The sequence below is a fragment of the Bufo gargarizans genome, chromosome 4, assembly GCF_014858855.1.
Source record: "Bufo gargarizans isolate SCDJY-AF-19 chromosome 4, ASM1485885v1, whole genome shotgun sequence".
NCBI lineage: Eukaryota > Metazoa > Chordata > Amphibia > Anura > Bufonidae > Bufo > Bufo gargarizans.
This window is the reverse complement of record NC_058083.1, coordinates 516,872,113-516,895,176: the sequence shown is the minus strand read 5'-3', so window position 1 is coordinate 516,895,176 and position 23,064 is coordinate 516,872,113. Positions and strand designations below refer to the sequence as shown.

At 45.2% G+C, this 23,064-nt stretch overlaps 3 protein-coding genes across 3 annotated transcripts in view; all 3 read left to right on the top strand.

Annotated features, from left to right (window-relative positions):
• The window catches only part of LOC122934014 (zinc finger protein 260-like), a 222,488-nt gene that overhangs the window by 152,271 nt on the left and 47,153 nt on the right, over nucleotides 1–23,064 (top strand). The window lies entirely within an intron of this gene.
• Nucleotides 1–23,064, top strand: part of LOC122934017 (gastrula zinc finger protein XlCGF26.1-like) — a 323,260-nt gene that overhangs the window by 291,488 nt on the left and 8,708 nt on the right. The window contains exon 3 of the mRNA XM_044289147.1: nucleotides 16,944–17,046. Within this exon, the coding sequence (XP_044145082.1) occupies nucleotides 16,944–17,046 (103 nt within the window). The remainder of the gene's footprint in view (nucleotides 1–16,943; nucleotides 17,047–23,064) is intronic.
• Nucleotides 335–15,859, top strand: LOC122934037 (gastrula zinc finger protein XlCGF66.1-like). The gene is made up of 4 exons (XM_044289179.1): nucleotides 335–353; nucleotides 15,062–15,211; nucleotides 15,341–15,520; nucleotides 15,594–15,859. Exons 2-4 carry the CDS (start codon nucleotides 15,134–15,136, stop codon nucleotides 15,723–15,725), a joined length of 390 nt encoding a protein of 129 aa, XP_044145114.1. The 5' UTR covers nucleotides 335–353; nucleotides 15,062–15,133; the 3' UTR covers nucleotides 15,726–15,859.

Here is a 23,064-nt window from a genome sequence, read left to right as displayed (position 1 = left end):
CCTTCACCAGTACAAACACACCACTAACCTCCTATCAGATCCCTCCAACTTACAGTCCCATGTAAAATACATCACTCCCCTGTCTTCAGCCTCTTCAGCATACAGTCCCATGTAAGATATATCACTCCCCTGCCTTCAGCATACAGTCCCATGTAATTAAATCCCCCCTAACATCCAGTCTCCAGTCTAACAGTCCATCTTCTCCTCCACACAGGACCTGCAGCCTCTGCTCCTCTCTCCAACAACCTGCTCTGTGGAATCTCCAGCAAATCCTGAGGCCCCGCCCCCTGGATGGCGAGACTCCGCCTCTTCCTATGACATCACACCTGCCAGGAGCGACTGTAGTCTGAGAGGTAAGTGTCCTGTGTGCTGGGCTGCGGGGCGTCCTCTCCGTGTTCTGTGCGGTCTCCTGTGGGGTCAGGATTAGGGACAGGTTTACAGTCAGGGAGGTTTTGTGGAGAACATTAGTTCTAGAACAACTTGGGGGCGGGGCTCCATTCTCTCAGAAGCCCATACATTCTAGGTGGGTACATGTTGTGTCCAGCAGGGCAGGTAGGTGTGTAGTCACCGCCATTGTCTGTCAGGGTTACTGGGGCAGAGGGGGCATTAACCCCTTCACCGCCAGCTCTCTCGGCCAGGCACAGTCAGCCTCCGCCAGCACTCAGCTCACTAGGCACTAGGCTGCCCAGGGACTGACTGAGCTACAGGAGCAGCACCGGGGTCTATCTGAGTGTAATCTATATGTACAGTGCAGGTATATACATAGTCATCCTCCTGTGTATTATAGTATATACTATGCTGGTATAACCTGGGTATATCTGAGTGTAATCTATATGTACAGCGCAGGTATATACATAGTCATCTCCTGTGTATTATAGTATATACTGTGCTGGTATAACCTGGGTCTATCTGAGTGTAATCTATATGTACAGCGCAGGTATATACATAGTCATCCTCCTGTGTATTATAGTATAGACTGTGCTGGTATATACATAGTCATCCTCCTGTATATTATAGTATAGACTATGCTGGTATAACCTGGGTCTATCTGAGTGTAATCTATATGTACAGCGCAGGTATATACATAGTCATCCTCCTGTGTATTATAGTATATACTATGCTGGTATAACCTGGGTCTATCTGAGTGTAATCTATATGTACAGCGCAGGTATATACATAGTCATCCTCCTGTGTATTATAGTATAGACTATGCTGTATAACCTGGGTCTATCTGAGTGTAATCTATATGTACAGCGCAGGTATATACATAATCATCCTCCTGTGTATTATAGTATATACTGTGCTGGTATAACCTGGGTCTATCTGAGTGTAATCTATATGTACAGCGCAGGTATATACATCGTCATCTCCCTGTGTATTATAGTATATACTGTGCTGGTATAACCTGGGTCTATCTGAGTGTAATCTATATGTACAGGACAGGTATTTACATAGTCATCCTCCTGTGTATTATAGTATATACTATGCTGGTATAACCTGGGTCTATCTGAGTGTAATCTATATGTACAGCGCAGGTATATACATAGTCATCCTCCTGTGTATTATAGTATATACTATGCTGGTATAACCTGGGTCTATCTGAGTGTGATCTATATGTACAGCGCAGGTATATACATAGTCATCCTCCTGTGTATTATAGTATAGACTATGCTGGTATAACCTGGGTCTATCTGAGTGTAATCTATATGTACAGCGCAGTTATATACATAATCATCCTCCTGTGTATTATAGTATATACTGTGCTGGTATAACCTGGGTCTATCTGAGTGTAATCTATATGTACAGCGCAGGTGTATACATAGTTATCCTCCTGTGTATTATAGTATATACTATGCTGGTATAACCTGGGTCTATCTGAGTGTAATCTATATGTACAGCGCAGGTATATACATAGTCATCCTCCTGTGTATTATAGTATATACTATGCTGGTATAACCTGGGTATCCCCGGTATATAATTGTATATGTGCAGCTGGTTGTACATCTTTATATACATGGAGGACATAAACTGTCCTGTATTTCGCTCGCGCTTCGGTTTTCCGTGTGTAATCCACAGCTGATTCCATACGGTTTTCCATGTGGAGAAGCCCAGCCTGAGTGTAATCCAGAACCAGCAGTGTATGAGATTAGACCGATCTCATCTATATTGGGCTCTTTTCTCTATGTGGATATTGACCGGCCGTGCAGATTTATAAATTCTTAGCATGTCAGTTTTTAGTGGGGTTTTTTTCCCGTTCCCCAGAGGCAGTTATAGGTGTTGTCGGCCGTTTATATTGATAAGCGGTTGTCAGGATCGGTCATCAGTATCTGATCGGCGGGATCTGATACCCGGCAGCCCCGACTATCAGCGGTTGGAAGAGGAGATGATGCTCCAGTGTGAGCGCCGCTTCCTCATCAGTACACCGCACGTGGTCTCCATAGTGTAATTACTACTACAAGTATGTATTGTAGTATCGGGCATGCTGTAGTATTGAAGTATTATGTGCCACTGTCCCTGGTACAGTGTCCTCCTTTATGGGGTTGTGGAAGTGACCGCCCGACGTGTGACTGAGAATTACTAAAAGCTCGTTCCCTTTGCTGGTTCTGTACAACGCTGCAGATTTACCGCACAAAAATCCGCAAAGTAAGTCTGCAGCTGACCAGTCACGTGTGAACCCCGCCTTATACTGCAGCCGTTCTCTATGTGCTATATGGCGGAATTATTTCTGTACTGTCCGATGGACGCAGCTGAAGGTTCCTTATTCATTAGTTTCTTATTATCATAATTTGTATTTTTCATGTTTTGTTAATGAATTATGAGAACTTTTCCCAGTGATAAAATAAATTGCACTGAGCGGTCCTGATATTTTAACCCCTTCTTGACCCGCGGCGTACATGTACGGCGCAGCATGATGTACGTGCCATACAGCTACGTTCCGGTGATCGGGCAGGCGAACTGCGATAGAGAGGAGGAGTTTCCGCCAAGTAACGCTGGGGGGGGGGGGGCGCTTTGAGCAGCAAACACCGCCCCTGGGACCTTGCAAACCCCGTTTCCATATGGTGTAAACTTCATTTTTGGAACATTGCAGCTACAGAAGGGGCAGAAAAAGGTCCCGTGTGTGACCTACAAGGCGGTATAACAGCGAGACAGGGCTGAGGCCGGTGACAGACGGCCTGTAAGAGTTTGCTGTTTGTGCCGGAAACCGTCACCAGTCGACTCTAGAATTGGTAATTATTCTATACATAAATAGCAAATTTACACAATTTTAAATTTCTAACTTTTATGCAATTTAATAACGCATGTTTTCTGTTATATTTACAATATAACTCAGCCAAAATGGCGCATTATCAGCGCTCTGCATCTCCAGTATTACATTGGCCGATCAGCACCATGATTATCAGCACAATGTTCTGCTGATAGATCCAGGGCCCACATAGGAGATAACAGAGCAGCGCAGGAATATCTGCTGGGATAGTGCTGAGGGGGCAAACAGTCCAGGATACACAGAGCCCTGATAAACGTGATATAGTCTGATAGGAGGCAAATACACTGACTCACTGATCACTGCACCAGCAGGCTCTGGCTGAGCTCTAAACACAGGAGAGTTTGGCCTTGTACTTCATCATACCTCTCGGAGTCCTGACACCGGATTGTGACCTCTTGTCCAGCAGTCACCTCCTCACCTCTCATGTCGGCAGCCGGTTCCGCAGTCAGAAGAATGCCGCCACGCTGCTCTGTAAGTGATGTCATTAGCCCGGTGCAGAGATCAGAGCTCTGCTGTCCGTCCGCTGCTCCTTATCAGCTTGTCCCCAGACATCAGTTTCCTCACCGGCTGCTCTCCCGTCTCCATGGATCTTTCCTCGGCCAGACACTACTTGGCCTACACAGTCAGGGATCTGGAGCGGCATGGAGAAGCAGCGCACCGAAATGGCCAATGAGCAGCCTCCCTCCCTAATAAAAAGCTCCTTCCTCGCGGCCTACCCTACACCTGCCAGTAAGGAGCTTTGCTATTGGATGCTTTGGGTAACAGCAGTATTACTGTGCTGCCCATGAGATGCACAGCGCGCAGTGCGCTGGTTAACTACATGAAAAGCCTTAATGTATATTCATACGCATTAGCCTATTTTTAAAGCGTAAAATGTCCTAAACCGGCGTCTGACGCTTGTACAGGCGTTACTGCGACCTCTGATCAGAACCATCTACCTGTGACCTTCCGGTATGGAGCTATGAGCCATAATGGGTTTTGTGGATCTTTGGCTACTAGGACCAGGGAGGGGGAGGGGGATCCTCCCGGGGGAGTGAGGGGCGCGACCCACTAAGGATTACACTGCCTGTGCAGGGCAGCGGCCATGGTCTTTCTCTGAAGGGAGTCCCATCGTGTAATGTGTTTGGAGGGACCGTGGACAACCTGCTGATGTCACTGCTCCCGTGAGGCTATAGCATTCATCATCATAAGGCCTCATGCACACGACCGTTGTGTGCATCCGTGGCCGTTGTGCCGTTTTCCGTTTTTTTTCGCAGACCCTTTGACTTTCAATGGGTCCGTGGAAAAATCGGAAAATGCACCGTTTTGCAGCCGCATCCGTGATCCGTGTATCCTGTCCGTCAAAAAAATAGGACCTGTCAAGTCAATGGGTCCGTGAAAAAACACGGATGCACACAAGATTGACATCCGTGTCAGTGATCCGTGGCCGTAGGTTACTTTCATGCAGACGGATCTGAACAATTAACCCCTCAGGTGCTGCACCTGAGGGGTTAATTGTGCATATCATAGCCCCCTGTAAGAGAGCTGGGGCTGCCAGGCAGCAGGGGGAAGACCCCCCTCCCTCCCCAGTTTAAATTTCATTGGTGGCCAGTACGGCCCCCCCTCCCTCTATTGTATTAATATCATTGGTGGCCAGTGCGGCCGGCCACCCCCCCTCCATCCCACTATTGTATTAATAACATTGGTGGCACAGTGTGCGCCCCCCCCCGGCCCCCCCTTCCTCCCTCTATTGTATTAATACATTGGTGGCACAGTGTGCGGCCTCCCCCGGCTCCCCCTCCCTCCCTCTATTGTAATAATAACATTGGTGGCCAGTGTGCGGCCTCCCTCAGCCCCCCTCCCTCCCTCTATTGTAATAATAACATTGGTGGCCAGTGTGCGGCCTCCCCTCCCTCCCTCTATTGTCATAATAACATTGGTGGCACAGTGTGCGCCCCGGCCCCCCCTTCCTCCCTCTATTGTAATAATAACATTGGTGGCCAGTGTGTGGCCTCCCCCCCCCCCGATCATTGGTGGCTGCGGAGTTCCGATCGGAGTCCCAGTTTAATCGCTGGGGCTCCGATCGGTAACCATGGCAACCAGGACGCTACTGCAGTCCTGGTTGCCATGGTTACTTAGCAATAGTAGAAGCATCATACTTACCTGCTGGCTGCTGCACTGTCTGTGACCGGCCGGGAGTTCCTCCTACTGGTAAGTGACAGATCATTAAGCAATGCGCCGCACAGACCTGTCACTTACAAGTAGGAGGAGCTCCCAGCCGGACACAGACATCGCAGAAGCCAGCAGGTAAGTATGATGCTTCTACTATTGCTAAGTAACCATGGCAACCAGGACTGCAGTAGCGTCTTGGTTGCCATGGTTACCGATCGGAGCCCCAGCGATTAAACTGGGACTCCGATCGGAACTCCGCTGCCACCAATGATCGGGGGGGGGAGGGGAGGCCGCACACTGCCACCAATGTTATTATTACAATAGAGGGAGGAAGGGGGGGGGGGGGGCGCACACTGTGCCACCAATGTTATTATTACAATAGAGGGAGGGGGGGCCGGGGGAGGCCGCACACTGTGCCACCAACGTATTATTACAATAGAGGGAGGGAGGGGGGGCCGGGGGAGGCCGCACACTGGCCACCAATGTTATTAATACAATAGAGGGAGGAAGGGGGGCCGCACTGGCCACCAATGATATTCAAACTGGGGAGGGAGGGGGGTCTGCCCCCTGCTGCCTGGCAGCCCTGATCTCTTACAGGGGGCTATGATATGCATGATATGAAAGCACAATGAAATTCCAGCACTCACGATTTTGGTAGCTAAAATCTTCGTCTTTTATTCAGGCAGTAGACATATAAACAGGACATCCACCCACAAGTGCAGCAACCTTGACGCGTTTCGAACAGTAGTTCTTAGTCGTAACAATGAGCAGTGTCTCCTCTGGCACCTTTATACCAGTCTGTACTAAAAATGTAATTGCTTTTCCCCTCCACCTGAGGGGTGGGGGAGTGTAGGAGGCAGGGAACACTTTAACCTCTTGTTTTCCAGGTGAGGCACTGCTCATATGTTTCACAATAGAAAATTCATGCATCTATACAAAGTCACTGATTATTACAAAAATTTGTGTTGAAAAATAACCATTGAATAAAAACAGTGAACATATTAAAATTGTCAAAGAATGTCAATTGTCAGGATAGCATCAGAACACCATATTGGTTATATATAGCCAACTTATTTGTATGGATCCACATATATTAGTGCTGTGTTGCTAATTCTGGCATGGATCCCTTTTCTCTATTACTGCTCTTGATTGAATTGAAAAAATGCATGCATACATAGCTATGATGAAAGGAAATGTGAAAAAACAGGAAAGTCATGAGTTAGTAGAAATACATAAGTTCATTTTTCTTATTGAGGCCATTTGGATGTCTGGTATTCAACTTAAAAATCCAAAAAGCCTCTCTGAGTCTCACTAAACGTTTAAAATCTCCTCCTCTGTTAGGTAATTTCACCTGTTCAATTGCAAAGGCTTTGAAATTGCGCACCTGGCTTTCGTGTTTACTAATAAAATGTTTAGCCGCATTGGATGTGTTCACACTATGCGGATTTTTTATGTAGTTGAGGTGCTCCAGAATTCGGACCTTAAATTTTCTAGTGGTACATCCCACATATAACATGTCACAGGCTATACATTTTATGATATATACCACCCCCATAGAATTACAATTAATATAAGATTTGATTGGATATATGTGTGAATTATTCGCATCGTGAAAAGTTTTGGTATTTACTGCGTATGTACAAGTGCGGCAGCGCAAACTTCCGCATTTAGTGAAACCCTTGTATATATATATACATTCGGCCAAGAACTATAGGGAATGATTTATCACCCTCCATGTATATACATCGAAACAAATATAAACGGGATCCCTGGCTTATATACAAGGGTTTCACTAAATGCGGAAGTTTGCGCTGCCGCACTTGTACATACGCAGTAAATACCAAAACTTTTCACGATGCGAATAATTCACACATATATCCAATCAAATCTTATATTAATTGTAATTCTATGGGGGTGGTATATATCATAAAATGTATAGCCTGTGACATGTTATATGTGGGATGTACCACTAGAAAATTTAAGGTCCGAATTCTGGAGCACCTCAACTACATAAAAAATCCGCATAGTGTGAACACATCCAATGCGGCTAAACATTTTATTAGTAAACACGAAAGCCAGGTGCGCAATTTCAAAGCCTTTGCAATTGAACAGGTGAAATTACCTAACAGAGGAGGAGATTTTAAACGTTTAGTGAGACTCAGAGAGGCTTTTTGGATTTTTAAGTTGAATACCAGACATCCAAATGGCCTCAATAAGAAAAATGAACTTATGTATTTCTACTAACTCATGACTTTCCTGTTTTTTCACATTTCCTTTCATCATAGCTATGTATGCATGCATTTTTTCAATTCAATCAAGAGCAGTAATAGAGAAAAGGGATCCATGCCAGAATTAGCAACACAGCACTAATATATGTGGATCCATACAAATAAGTTGGCTATATATAACCAATATGGTGTTCTGATGCTATCCTGACAATTGACATTCTTTGACAATTTTAATATGTTCACTGTTTTTATTCAATGGTTATTTTTCAACACAAATTTTTGTAATAATCAGTGACTTTGTATAGATGCATGAATTTTCTATTGTGAAACATATGAGCAGTGCCTCACCTGGAAAACAAGAGGTTAAAGTGTTCCCTGCCTCCTACACTCCCCCACCCCTCAGGTGGAGGGGAAAAGCAATTACATTTTAGTACAGACTGGTATAAAGGTGCCAGAGGAGACACTGCTCATTGTTACGACTAAGAACTACTGTTCGAAACGCGTCAAGGTTGCTGCACTTGTGGGTGGATGTCCTGTTTATATGTCTACTGCCTGAATAAAAGACGAAGATTTTAGCTACCAAAATCGTGAGTGCTGGAATTTCATTGTGCTTTCATATCAAGAATATACGGGCTTGCCAGCCTTTTCCGTGCACGCAGGTGGTGGAATAATTGGGTGAGCTGGACTTTTCTTTGTGCATATTCACACGGCTATGATATGCACAATTAACCCCTTCAGGTGCGGCACCTGAGGGGTTAATTGTGCTGATCACGGCCCCCTGTAAGAGATCAGGGGCTGCCAGGCAGCAGGGGGCAGTCATGTACACAGTTTGTAGAATATTCTAACTCAGGCATGCTCAACCTGCGGCCCTCCAGCTGTTGTAAAACTACAACTCCCACAATGCCCTGCTGTAGGCTGATAGCTGTAGGCTGTTCGGGCATGCTGGGAGTTGCAGTTTTGCAACAGCTGGAGGGCCGCAGGTTGAGCATGCCTGTTCTAACTAGACGCGTCCCCATCACCATGGGAACGCCTCTGTGTTAGAATATACTGTCGGATATGAGTTTTCACTATGTAACTCAAATCCGATGGTATATTCTAACATAGAGGCGTTCCCATGGTGATGGGGGACGCTTCAAGTTAAAATATACCATCGGATTGGAGAAACCTCCGATCCGATGGTATAAAAGGGACTCCTGACTTTACATTGAAAGTCAATAGGGACGGATCCGTTTGCAATTGCACCATATTGTGTCAACGTCAAACGGATCCGTCCCCATTGACTTGCATTGTAATTTAGGACGGATCCGTTTGGCTCCGCACGGCCAGGCGGACACCAAAACGACTTTTTTTTTCATGTCAGTGGATCCTCCAAAAATCAAGGAAGACCCACGGACGAAAAAACGGTCACGGACCAACGGAACCCCGTTTTGCGGACCGTGAAAAAATACTGTCGTGTGCATGAGGCCTAACCCAAAGGATTACTCATCTACCCGGTAACTGACTTTTCATCTGTAACTCTGTTTGTACCATATCATCTGTATTTGCACATCTGACCTCTGTGTATATCTGTGTGTATATAGTGTTGTGTCTAGTGCTCCCTTAAAGGGGTATTCCCATCTTATCGATCATCTTTCATTAAATTATTTATCCCACATTTTAAGTTTTTTCTAACTATATTTTATTTTAAAAAAACTACTATTTTCTTTAAAATAGAATTCACAAAATTCATTGTTTATCTTTGCTGCCCATGGGCCGCGCTTGAGCATTATCTCTTGCGTTGCCGGCCTCCTCACTGACGCTGTGAGCGCGGACGCACGTCGCCGGCCACGCATGCGCGGATCCATATTCTTTTGAGCCGCTCCAATGCAGCACAAAATAATATAGTTCTGCACATTCGCGGCCGCCCAAGACGAGTCCGGACAGCGTCGGAGAGGAGGACCGGGAGACAACTTCATAATCGGTGGGTAAGTATTATTTTTACATGCACCACCAATTGGGGTCTATTTGAGGCACATGGGTGGCTATTTGAGGCACTTGGGGGGTTGATAGAGGCACTTGGGGGCTGTTTGAGGTATATAAGGGGCTGATTGAGGCACATGGGGGCTGATGGATGTAGCGGAGCTGAATATGCTGCTGTTCGACCATAGTTCTAGTGGGGAAGGGAATAGACAGATATAGCAGAGCTGTATATGTGTCGGGTCAGCATCAATGCTGGTGGAAGAGAGAAACTGATGTAGCAGTGCTGTATATGTTGCGGGTCAGCATCAATGCTGGTGGAAGAGAGAAACTGATGTAGCAGAGCTGTATATGTTGCGGGTCAGCATCAATGCTGGTGGAAGAGAGAAACTGATGTAGCAGAGCTGCATATGCAATGAGCAGGTCAGTGGGTCAGCTATGCAGTGGGTCAGTTTATATATGTAATAGTTCGTGACGCCAGTTGCAGCTTGCGCAGGTACTGTAGCAGGGCCCTTTAAGATGTTACAACTCATACTAGGCGAGGAATGCCAGAGGGGGATAATGTCTCTGTGTAGTGTCAACGCTGTCTCCTACCTTGGTACGGCTGGACTCCTGTATCCTGGCTCACATGCAACAAATTGAGTGTTGTCAATAGGAGTTTTGATGGAATAATTAAGATCCAGACAAGAGATATAGTTGTCAGGAAGCAGGGGGTGTTACCCCTACTCGGGGACCGCGGGCACGGCGCAGGGCACGGGTTCCCCTTCAGCTCGGTAGAACACCTGGTGCCCGAGGTGCGGCATGTGCGCATGCGCAGTACGCAGGCTGCGCGCGCATTCCCGGGTGCATAGCGTTCCTGCATTATCCGGCTGTCAGGTGTGAGCCTTGCTGAGGGAGATTCCCAGTACACACCTTCCACCTTCCTCGCCTGCCATTGGTTCCTGGGGAGGATGGTTCCTACCTTCCCTGGCTATAAAGACCTGGCCTGAGCTCTGGCTCATTGCTGAGTTATTCCACCTTATGGTGAACACCTAGCCTCCCTGCAGATCCTTCTATTGCCTGTTGTTTCTTTGTATCCTTCCCGGCTACAGACCCCTGGACTGTCTTCCGCCTTGAACCTTCGCTGCCTGCCTCGACCCGGATTGGACATTGACTACCCCTCTTGGATTATCCCTAAACTTGTACTGCGTTCTGGGCTGTCAGCTGCTTACTGCCAGTGGGTTCCTCATCCCACTACTGGCTCCCTGGGAGGTTTGACAATAGTCCAACTCGTCTTTACTTAATGGCAGCTTTGAATCCGTACAAGTTACAGCTTTAGTCTTTAGGTCCCAGCAGGTATTGGCAATATGTGGCACGAATTTATATCTATTCTGCTTCTGATACATACGCCTAGTAGATCTGGCAGGTATTAGTCTTCTGCTCTGTCTGTATTCTGCTTGGTAATGGGCCTGACTAGCTGAGGAGGAATTTGGCTTCTCCTGGACTTGGGAAATGTACTCACAGCTTGGCTCACAGGGTATGCTTCTTCCTGGATGCTGGAGATGGCTGCTTCTCTGGTCAACCAGCTGAGGTAGATGACTCAGGCTGGGAAGATGGATCCGGGCCTCAGCCGAGGTTGGGATCCCTGATTCTGGGAGCTCCTATCAACACAACCTACCCCAACAGGGGTGGCTGGTACACTGACTAGACTTTCCTTCCTCCCCATGAGGTAGGAAGTGGGAACATTCCACTCCTCCTCATAAAGGGGGGAGCTAACCTGGAATGGACTATTCCAGGCTAGATATACTAAACTATTCTATAGACTGCCTATACATTGCCGCCACCTTCTGGTGTACATGAATAATTACAGCAATTTACATAAAACATAGGAAATCCAGATAGTGGAAAATGTAATGTCAGGTTACACAGGATGATAACACATTTACACTTATCATATAGCAGGGTGACAGAGTTTTAGTGACATACACATATATGTTGCGGGTCAGCATCAATGCTGGTGGAAGAGAGAAAATGATGTAGCAGAATATGCGGCTGTTCTGACACAGTGCTGGTTGAAGAGATAAACAGACAGATGTAGCAGAGCTGTATATGAAGCTTTTTCAGACACAGTGCTAGTGGGGGAGTGGAATAAAGATGTAGCAGGGCTGTATAGGAAGCCATTCAGCAAGAGTGATGTTAGGGGACTGGAGAAGACACATGTAGCTGAGCTGTATATGCATCTATAAAGATACATAGTGTGAGGTTTATACAGCTGTAATGGAAACAAATCTGCATCAGTGCTGGTCGGTGGAGGGTGGTCAAGCTTTTGAGCTAATGTATAATATGGAATTATAGTTTTTGATGCACAGAATGGGTTTGTAAGAGATCAGAGATTTTCTGTGTAAAACTGCAGAACAGCCAGGTGTTACTGTGCACTGAGCTCACGTCACATGGCTCTCTGAGTGACCGTTCCCCTCACAGACACTGCAGGCTTCCGGACTGAGGAGTCATACTCTTCACATTAAGGCCTCATGCACACGACCGTTGTGTGCATCCGTGGCCGTTGTGCCGTCTTCCGTTTTTTTTCGCGGACCCATTGACTTTCAATGGGTCTGTGGAAAAATCGGAAAATGCACCGTTTGGCAGCCGCATCCGTGATCCGTGTTTCCTGGCCGTGAAAAAAATATGACCTGTCCTATTTTTTTCACGGACCCATTCGGTTGACTTATATATTTTTTTTTTCATGTCCGTGGATCCTCCAAAAACAAGGAAGACCCACGGACGAAAAAACGGTCACGGACCTACGGACCCCGTTTTTGCGGACCTTAAAAAAAAACGGTCGTGTGCATGAGGCCTAACTAGCAGGCAGGACTCAGCTCTCAGTGTGATGTCATAAGGAGGTGTGGTCGACCTTCACTCTAGCTTGCCTAAGCCCGCCCAGCCTTATCTGCAGGAAACCAGGAAGTGAGCAGCTAGCTGGCAGCAATTGAGGATGAAGTAGCAAGATGAGAATACCCCTTTAAGGCAATTAAATATATAACTTAATCTTGCGCTGTTCTGTATATTGATCACGAATCCCCACGTCCGTGTTTCAGCATAACGTTATAAGCTACCTGTGGTTGGTTCCGACCCGATCTAATCCCATTAACAGACTGGGCTTATATCTAACGAGAAACTGGTGGCAGGCTACCGGGCTGGCAGAGCTCTGCTTTACTGGGGCAGTGAAAAAGCTCTCTCAGCTTGTCGGGGTTGTGAGCGAGTGTTGTGTCACGTTGGAGGTTGCGTGGACCACCCTCTATCACTCTCCGTGCCTCCCTGCGCCCGTGCGGACAGGAGGCGTCTGTGTAAACTGTGCCAGGCTGACCTTATGTACTCCCAGGGAGGGCGTAACGTCACGTCTTGGTAATCAGTGACAAAACCGTACCACGTGATCCCGATGTACAGTGTCAGTGGGCGGGGCTGCGAGGTGCGGCGTCATCACATATTGGTGTCACTTTTAGTTTTTTTTACTGTAGGGGTGCATCAGGGGGACTTGAAATGTTACATGGCAGCTTAAAATTGTCCTAGTGAAATCTGCCCTCCAAAATTCTTATGTTGCTCCTTCCCTTTTGCGCCCTGCCGTGTGCCCGTACAGCAGTTTACGACCACATAAAAAATATTGAGCTTTATTTTGCTGTTAACCCTTGCTGTGTTGCAGGAAAAAATTGATTATCATAAAAAATTTGCTAAAGAAAAAATTACATTTTGAAATTACCTTCATTTTCTTTTAAACAGTTGTGGAACACCTCAAGGGTTAGCAAAGTTTGTAACATCAGTTTTGAATAATTTGAGGGGTTTAGTTTCTAAAATGGGGTCATTTATTAGTGGTTTCTACTATGTAAGCCCCTCAGAATCACGTTATAACTGAATTGGTGCCTAAAAATGTTATTTTGGAAATTTTCTAGAAAACTTACTTCTAAAATGTTAAACCTTCTAACGTCCTAAAAAAAAAATGACATTTACAAAATGATGCCGACATAAAGTAGACATATGGGGAATGTTCACTGATAACTATTTAACGAGTTTTTTTTTTTTTTGGAGAAATTCACATTTTTAAAATTTTCTGTAAATTTAGAATTTTTGGGATAAGTTAAGGAAAAAAATATTGACCCAATTTTGCCGCTAACATAAAATACAGTGCGTCACCAGAAAACAATCTCCGAATCTGTTAGACACATGTCCGATTTACAAAAATAGGCCTGGGCAGGAAGCTAAAAACTGGCCTGGGGTAGAAAGGGTTAATATATGCTAAAAATCCTCTGGGAGCAACGGGGGTGTTGCCCTTACACCTAGAGGCTCCTCTTTTTCTGCACCTGCCACGTCCATTTCACATTCATTAACAGGGTCAGGTGTTATTACGTTTTCGCTGCCTGGTCCTGTCAATCAAAGTGAAAGGGGCGTGGCAGGTGCAGAAAGGAGGAGCCTCTAGGTAAAAAGGCAACACCCCCGTTACTCTTGGAGGTTCATTTGCATATAATACATAATTTTTCTCAGCAGTGCGGGCACATATCAACATGGGACAAGCACAGATGCCTTCAGCTGCCAAGCGCACATGTACCAGGTCAGCCGGTGTCACAGGTACCAATCTGCTGACAGATGCCCTTTAAGGGTCCATTCACACGTCCGTTGTTTCTTTCCTGATCTGTTCCGTTTTTTGCGGAACAGATCTGGACCAGATCTGGACCCATTCATTTACAATGGGTCCTGAAAAAAAACGGACAGCACAATGTCTGATTTTTTTTTCAGGACCCATTGAAAATGAATGGGTCCAGATCTGGTCCTGATCTGTTCCGCAAAAAACGGAACAGATCAGGAAAGAAACAACGGACGTGTGAATGGACCCTAATTCTTGTGATTCCAACTGATAGGACGAGGGCAGTCTGAGCTCTAGATCTATGAAGTGATCTACCCGATTACAGCTTTAGGCTGCTTTTCATACCAGCGTTTTCAATTCCGCTATTGAGATCCGTCATAGGATGAAAATGCTTCAGTTTTGTCTCCATTCACAGCAAGCAGCGTTATTCATTTCACAATGTGCTTGCGGAGCAAGATGGATCCATCCTGACACACATTGTAAATCAATTGGGACGGATCCGTTTTCTCTGACACAATAGAAAACTGATCCGTCCCCCATTGACTTTCAGTGGTGTTCATGACGGATGCATGCAGTTGTATTATTGTAACGGAAGCGTTTTTGCAGATCCATGACGGATCCACAAAAAACGCTAGTGTGAAAGTAGCCTTATACTGGTATTACCGCTGTGACCTGTAACTGACTATAGTGGTGATATGAAGGTGTGACAGGCTTTTGACCTGAAACATGGAGGAACTGCCTTGATACACTTTATTATCTCCTCCAGTGTTTCCTCTTCTTATCTCCAGTAATTGTATTTTACATGGGATTTTCTATGATTTTACATCGGTTCATCTTCTTTCCATTCAGGTTCCTACAATATAGGATCCGCTCAGCGTATATCTCCTATATAAGATCATTCTTCTGATTGACCCTTCAAGGATGGATAGGAATGGGGACAAGATGGCAGAGAGTATAATAAATCTCACCCTAGAGATCCTCCTCCGGCTTACTGGAGAGGTGAGAGATTCTGATAATGTCACATTACATCATCTTCTCTATGTTACTAACAGATGGACATGACTGGAGAGGTGAGGGACTCTGGAGATGTATGGAGTGATATTTATTACTGCGTCTCTCCATAACCAGGAATACACAGTAGTGAAGAAGACCTCTAGTGAGCATTGTCAGGCCCCGGTATCTGAAGGACGGGGAGGAATCCTGAGCCCAATATCCAGGACGACAACTCCCATCCCGATACATGAGAAAGTCAACAAAGAGAAGATCCTAGAGCTCAACAACAAGATCCTTGAGCTGCTGACTGGAGAGGTGACATTGCCGGGACATTATACAGTAACACTATGAAGGGATTTGGGTGATGACTGTATAATTGTGTTGTCAGGTTCCTATAAGGTGTCAGGATGTCGCCGTCTATTTCTCCATGGAGGAGTCTGAGTATTTAGAAGGACACAAAGATCTGTACAAGAACGTTATGATGGAGGATCACCAGCCACCAAGTAAAAGACATGACTAAATACACACATCCTCTCACTAGTTATATGTAAGAAATTAATTGTCACCCTATGTTTTTCCTACAGTTAAAGAAGAGCGAAGAACCCCCACTCCTCTTCTACAGGATGGTTCAGAAGAACATCAAAGCATTCTATATGATCATCAGATAGATGGAAATAAGGTCTCATGAAAGGTTCCCTATGATCTGTAGAAGGGCTGTGAAGATCTTGTGTTCAGTCTTGTTTTTTAAACCAGTATTATATGTTTTATCCTTGTATAATGAGAAAGGTAGAGATGGCAGGATTACAGCTAACTATAGACTTTGCATGTTGTCTGGATCTTCTCACAGTTTTCTGGTCAGTAGAGACTGCTGGTTGGAATAAGGAACCAACTAGATGCATATATACAGGAGACCTGCAGATATTTTTGGGTCAGACAATGAAACATGGCACATGTAGATCCACTGTGTCTCTTGAACAGATTTGACATGGTTCTGCTCCAAAGTGTGTTAGATAAGTGAGCCCCCCCCCCCTCCACTTTATCCACTGTACAGGGACCTGGACTTTGTTGCAGGGGAACCACTAGGCTGCTGCACTTGCAGTTGTTTCTGTACAAGTGACCGGTGACCCACGGGGTCAGGAAAGGCAGAATACATGCAGTCCAATAAATGGTCCGTTGTCAGGGCAAGCAGCTCAGGATCAGAACAGAGATCAAGCAAGGGTCAGGTCAGACAGCAAAGGGTCCAATCTAGAAGTCAGGTAGAAATCTGTACACAGAACAAGCTTTGCATGAAACTAGCATACTAGAACCTATTGATCAGGCTCCTTTCCATGGCTTGTAGAGATCAGAGTGCGTGCATGCCGGCCCTATAAGAGACAGAGATAGTGTGTGCACACATGACCTATGGGCAGAGAAGGTCATTATCGGCAGGAAGCAGGCCTCAGCTTGTGTGGGTGGACAGCGTTATTCCAGCAGCCGGGACCACTGGGAAGGGAGAGAGGGATGTCTGTGGGACTGGACCACCGGAGCCCTAAAGCTATGGAGCAGGTAAACCAGGCAGCAGACGTGCCCACCAGCTGGAAGGAGAGGAGCTATAGGCATCGACCACTGCCATAGCAGATAACTCTGCTGTCATTTCATCACTTTTTGTCATTGTAATTAATGATCTTTTCTGGTCACATCAAACATTCCACATGACTTCTCCATCAGTCTGCTGACCTTTACAATTTCTGTTTCACAGCTTTTAAATCTGGGTAAAGATCTGACCAATATTAAGGCTGAAGATACATATGTGAGGAGTGATGAGCAGATCATAGAGGACATTCCCACCGATAACCACCCAGGTGAGTAGTAACCACTACATAAAGCAGAGAAGACTCACAGATTCTGCTCCTTCACTGGCTACTGATGACTCATTGTATAGTCAGGTAGTGGTGGCAGTTTGGGGGTCACATATTGTACTTTCTGACAGGTTTTCCTTTATTAGCACACAATTGTTACCGATACCAGGTGTCCCACAGTATTGATCAGAAGGTTGGGATTATGACCCATTCTTCTGACTTCTATGAACCCTCTTTCCGTAGTACTTAGAGGCTTTACTGACACTTCTGAATCTTAGGAAATAGGAAAAGCCTTATGGTAGAGCCGAAATAAAAAGAGCTGAAATAAAAAGAGCCACCGATGAACAGTAGCAGCTTCCTGTCTGACCATAAAGATCTCACAATGTTCTGCCCTAAAGAAGTAATCCTAGGAGGACAAATCCCCAGTGGTCAGTGACAGCTTGCCGGCCATTCTGCTCACCCCTTCCTGCTAAAGACTTCAGTGCTATACCCCACTCTCCCCAGTGGCTCCTACAAGTAGGTTTTTCCTACAAACAACCTGATTGTCAAATTCAACAAAACCAGTTTCTGAAAGTTGGCAGCTTGTACAGTGGGGACATGTAAATAGCTCCATAGGCCACTTCTGGTGACAAGTTCACTTTAATGGATTTTTAATAACGGCCGCTCTTTATTTGCATAAAAATTGTTATAAGCCATTTTCACAGGAATAATAAAAGTTATGTTTTCGTACAAACCAACATTCAGAGGAGAATTACTACTGGATGCAGTCTATAGGTGGCTGCAATATTCATTACACAATTTCCCCCTCCCTGATTGGGTGTGAAACCCAGGACACCACCAGTGTAGGATTTAGGTCTAGAACCCCGATAACACATGGTGTAAGGAAGAATGTGAATTATACAAATTACTTGAATGTGGACATGACAGCTTCATCAATCTCTGGACTCCTGGATTATGCAATTTTGTAATGTTTGTTCATTTTTTTTTTGCCCCCTGTTTGAGTTTTATTTTTCTTTGTTTAGTGGAGGACCTCATCAGAGGACTGCATCTGGTATTCTAAGTTGATAATATGATGGTGATAGCGGAGGTGGACATCGTGCTTGCTCCTCCCTCTGCACTCCCTTTTCATGGGCATGGTGGGGGGGTGATCATCTGTCCTTTCTCTGCTGTCTCCTTTCCCCTATAGGGGTCACCATTTTATGTTGATAACAGTGGACTAATGACCCAAGATTTGGGGTAAGGATCCACGACACACTATCTGTGTGCCGGATTCCTCTTCCCCTCACTGGGAGTGAGGGTCCCTCTGACTCATCTCGGGGGACCTCCTTTTGCAGGGGATATTCATCTGCCTTTATATCCCTTTAGATCATCATGGTTAGCCGCACTTGTACCTTTGCTCTTTCTCTTGAGTGTGTGTGGGGGAATTTGTGACACTTATGGTGCCCCAAGTACTTTTTCCCCTCACCCATGCGATTAGGTCCTCCCATCCAGGACAGGGAAGAGAGAAAATGGTTCACACCCCCATCACACCTCAGTTCAGGTTTCCTGTCCTCCAGATAGAATGTACCTAGGGAGCTCTTGCTCCGAGCTTGGGTTCACACCCTGGGGCTGGGGAAGGGCCGGGTCTACTCGCCGTAAAGAAGCCTATCCCATGCGGCGTTAGTCTACCTTCCTCCTGACTTCTCCCAGCATCTAGGGGAGCCGATGTGGCCATGTTCTGGCGGCTTCCAATTCAGTTTGTCGGGGTGCATGGGATCCCTTCTTAAAGATATCTGCTCTGAACCAATGCGCGTTCTAAGCATGCGCTTGGGGACTGGTGGCGGTAAGCTTCCGGTGTCATGTCGTCATTTCATGTGATGCAACGCCAGAGGATGTGGCACCTTTTGTCGGCTTGATTAGGCATTTGGGCCTAGTGTTAAAAGGAGGCCAAGGTGCATTATAAATGGCCACTGGAGAAGGCAGCCAGCTCTCTTTGCGCACTGAGTGCTGTGCTGGATTCGGTATCTGGATACAATGTCGGAGCCGGGTGATTCACGATGTGCCGACCCCTTGAGGCCCACAAGCCCGGTACTGGACCTGAGGAGCAGGGAAGTTACCTCTACATATGGTGAGAGATATCCTCTCCTAATATTTATGGAATGTTGTTTGCTTTTGTTGTTATCGGTATCAAAAACACCTAAGAATTCATCTAAGCATAAAGAATGTAGTGGATGTAGTGTAGCTTTACCAGCATCTTATGTTAGACCACTATGTCAGGATGTGTGGATAAACTGGTTCTGGAAGAGTCACAATCTTTATCCAAAAGTATTAAGCCTTTTGGTGAGATCACAAGTTAAATCATCTCTTAAGTCCCTGAAACGAAATCGTCCACGGTCACCAGAAAGGGCTGGTTACAGTAGAAAGACTGATTCTGAAAACCCTGGGGAGGATGACGATTTAAATTCCAGCCACAATATCTCAGATGATTTTTCGTCTTCGGAGGGCCCTGTTTCTAGCTGAAGATATTGAACTTTTATTAAAGCCTTTTAAAGCTACAATGCAGTTAGAGGACGTAAAACAGCCTAAATCAATAGCTGACCAAGTTTTTGAGGGACTGGGTCCTAAACATCATAGAGTATTTTTAGTGCATAAAAATATAGAAGCTCTTATTAGAACGGAGTGGAAATATCCTGATAGGAATTTTTTTTATACCAACTACAGTCAAGAGAAAGTATGCCTTTGAATAATCTGTATCTGAGGTATGGGATAGGGCCCCCAAAGTGGATGCACCAGTTGCTAAGATAGCCCAAAAATCGGCGCTTCCATTCGAAAAACTGGGATGCCTGGGAGATCCATTGTATAAAAAAGCTGACATTTATCATAAAAGAACTTGGGAATCAGCATCCACTAGTCTTAGGCCTGCTATTGCCGCCTCCTGGGTCTCTAGGTCTTTAAGGTTATGGTTAGATCAGCTTGAGTCTCATATTAAGGACAAGAATCCTAAAGAAGAATTACTCTCTTGTCTTCCTACCTTCCTTAACCCCTTAGGGACCCATGACGTACCGGTACGGCATGGATCACGAATCCTTAAGGACCCATGACGTACCTGTACGTCATGGCTTTAATTCGCGATTCCGGCGGCGCGGGGTTAATCGGAACGGGATGCCGGCTGAAATCATTCAGCCGGCATTCCGTAACAACGCAGGGCGGGGTCATTTGACCCCCCCCCACCCCTTATCGGCGATCGCAGAAAACCGCAGGTCAATTCAGACCTGCGGTTTTCTGCGTTTCCGGTCCATTCGGGTCTCCGGTGACCCGATGAACCGGATCGGTGGCGTGAAAAAATCAACGCGGCCTCCCTGCCCACCCCCTCCAGGTACCTATCCCCAGGGGTGAGACCCGTGCATTTACCAGTGGAAACCTGTTGCTGGTCAGGTATAAGGACAAGAGGGATGTCCTTATGCTGTCCACAATCCACGGTAACGGCACCATTCCTCCAGTTCTATGAGGCAGTCCTCAAGGCCCTGATCTTTTCGGACCGGGAAAAAGCAGGCCGGAGTACCTCGGGAACTGGAGGCACCCGGATCGTCCCTGGCCAACACTTTCCAGGTGTGGTCCCCAATACTGGAAAGAAGGGACGAACCCAAAAAAGATGCAGAGTGTGTTACAAGAGGGGGATACGGAAGGACCCCACCACTCAGTGTGACACATGCCCCGATCATCCAGGCCTCTGCGTTATCGATTTCTTCAGGGGGTATCACACTTCCATGGAGTACTACATTTTTATAATCCCCAACAGTCCACTAGAGAACATAAAAAAACTATGGCTCTCAGATTTTGGAGACACGGAAACAATTTTTTCCCCCCAAAAAAATATTAGTTTTAGAGCAGGCATCCTTAAACTGCGGCCCTCCAGATGTTGTAAAACTATAACTCCCAGTTTTTAGGATGCCTGTTTAGTGTCTCCAAAGTCTGAGAGCCATACATATTGGGCATCGTCGCGTGCGTAAAAGTCGTCGCTATAAAAATAACTTTTGACCAAACGCCTCGGATGAACGTTGTTAAAAATATAAAATAAAAATGGTGCCAAAACACGCATTTTTGGGCAAAATTTTCATTTGAATCCTTTTTTTCCGGTAATAAAGCAAGGGTTAACAGCCAAACAAAACTAAATATTCTGTAGTTTGCAGAAAGACCCCGTATGTGGTCGTAAATGGCTATATAGCCGCAGGGCATAGAACGAAGGGAACGCCATACGGTTTCTGGAAGGCAGATTTTGATGGACTGTTTTTTTTTTTTACACCATGTCCTATTAGAAGCCCCCCCCCTGATGTAGCCTAGACTAGAAACTCCAAAAAAGTGACCCCATCTAAGAAACTACACCCCTCAAGGTATTCAAAAGTTACTTTACAAACTATGTTAACCCTTTAGGTGTTCCACAAAACTAAATTGCGAATGTAGAAACAATTTTAGAATTTACATTTTTGGTTACCTTGCCTCAAAAAAGTGTAATATAGAGCAACCAAAAATCATATTTACCCCTAAAATAGTCCCAAAACAACAACCACCTTATCCCGTAGTTTCCTAGATGGGGTCACTTTTATGGAGTTTCTACTCTAGGGGTGCATCAGGGGGCTTGAAAGGGTACATGGTGTAAATAAACCAGTCCAGCAAAATCTGCCTTCCAAAAACCATATGGCGTTCCCCTTCTTCTATGTCCTGACGTTTAGCCAAATAGTAGTTTACGACCACATATGGGGTGTTTCTGCAAACTACAGAATCAGGGCAACCCATTTTGAGTTTTGTTTGGCTGTTAACCCATTTTTTTTCAGTAATAAAGTAAGGGTTAAAATGGAAAATTTTCCAAAAAATAGAAATTTCAAAATTGTTTCTCCATCTGCCATTAACTCTTGTGGAACACCTAAAGGGTTAACAAAGTTTGTAAACCCAGTTTTGAATACCACGAGGGGTGTACTTTCTTAGATGGAGTCACTTTTTTGAAATTTCTATTCTAGGGGTGCAACAGGGGGCTTCAAATGGGACATGGTATAAACAAAACCAGTCCTGCAAAATCTGCCTTCCAAAACCCATATGGTGTTCCCCTCCTTCTATGTCCTTCCGTTCGGCCAAACAGTAGTTTACGACCACATATGGGGTGTTTCTACAAACTACAGAATCAGGGCAACCCATTTTGAGTTTTGTTTGGTAGTTAACCCTTGTTTTATTGCTGGAAAAAATTTATTATATTGGAAAATTTTCCCAAAAATTGAAATTTCGAAATTGTTTCTCAATCTGCCATTAACTCTTGTGGAAGACCTAAAGGGTTAATAAAGTTTGAAAAAAAACAGTTTTGAATACCTTGAGGTTTTTTTTTTTTGGGAGGTTTCTATTATCTAAGCCTCACAATATGACTTCAAACCTGAACTGGTCCATAAAAAGTGGGATTTTGAAGATTTCTGAAAAATTTCTAAATTTGCTTCTAAACTTCTAAGCCTTGTAACATCCCCAAAAAATAAAATATCATTCCCAAAATGCTACAAACATGAAGTAGACATATGGGGAATGTAAAGTCATCACAATTTTGGGGGGTATTACTATGTATTACAGAGGTAGAGAAACTGAAACGTAGAAATTTGCTAATTTTACAAAATTTTTGGTAAATATGGTATTTTTTTATGCAAAAAAATTAACTTTTTTGACCCAATTTTAGCAGTGTCATGAAGTACAATATGTGACGAAAAAACAATCTCAGAACAGCCTGGGTAAGTCAAAGCGTTTTAAAGTTATGAGCACTTAAAGTGACACTGGTCAGATTTGCAAAAAATGGCCAAGTCCTTAAGGTGAAATAGGGCTGAGTCCTTAAGGGGTTAAAGCAGCTGATTTCCTAGCAGATGCATCCACTGATGCAGTGCGTTTTTTTTGCTAGAGCGGTAGCCATGTCGAATGCTGCCAGACGCTCTATCTGGTTAAAGTAGTGGAAAGGAGACCAGGGCTTTAAGGCTAGACTTTGTGTAGTTCCCTGTGTCGGTTCTAGGCTTTTTG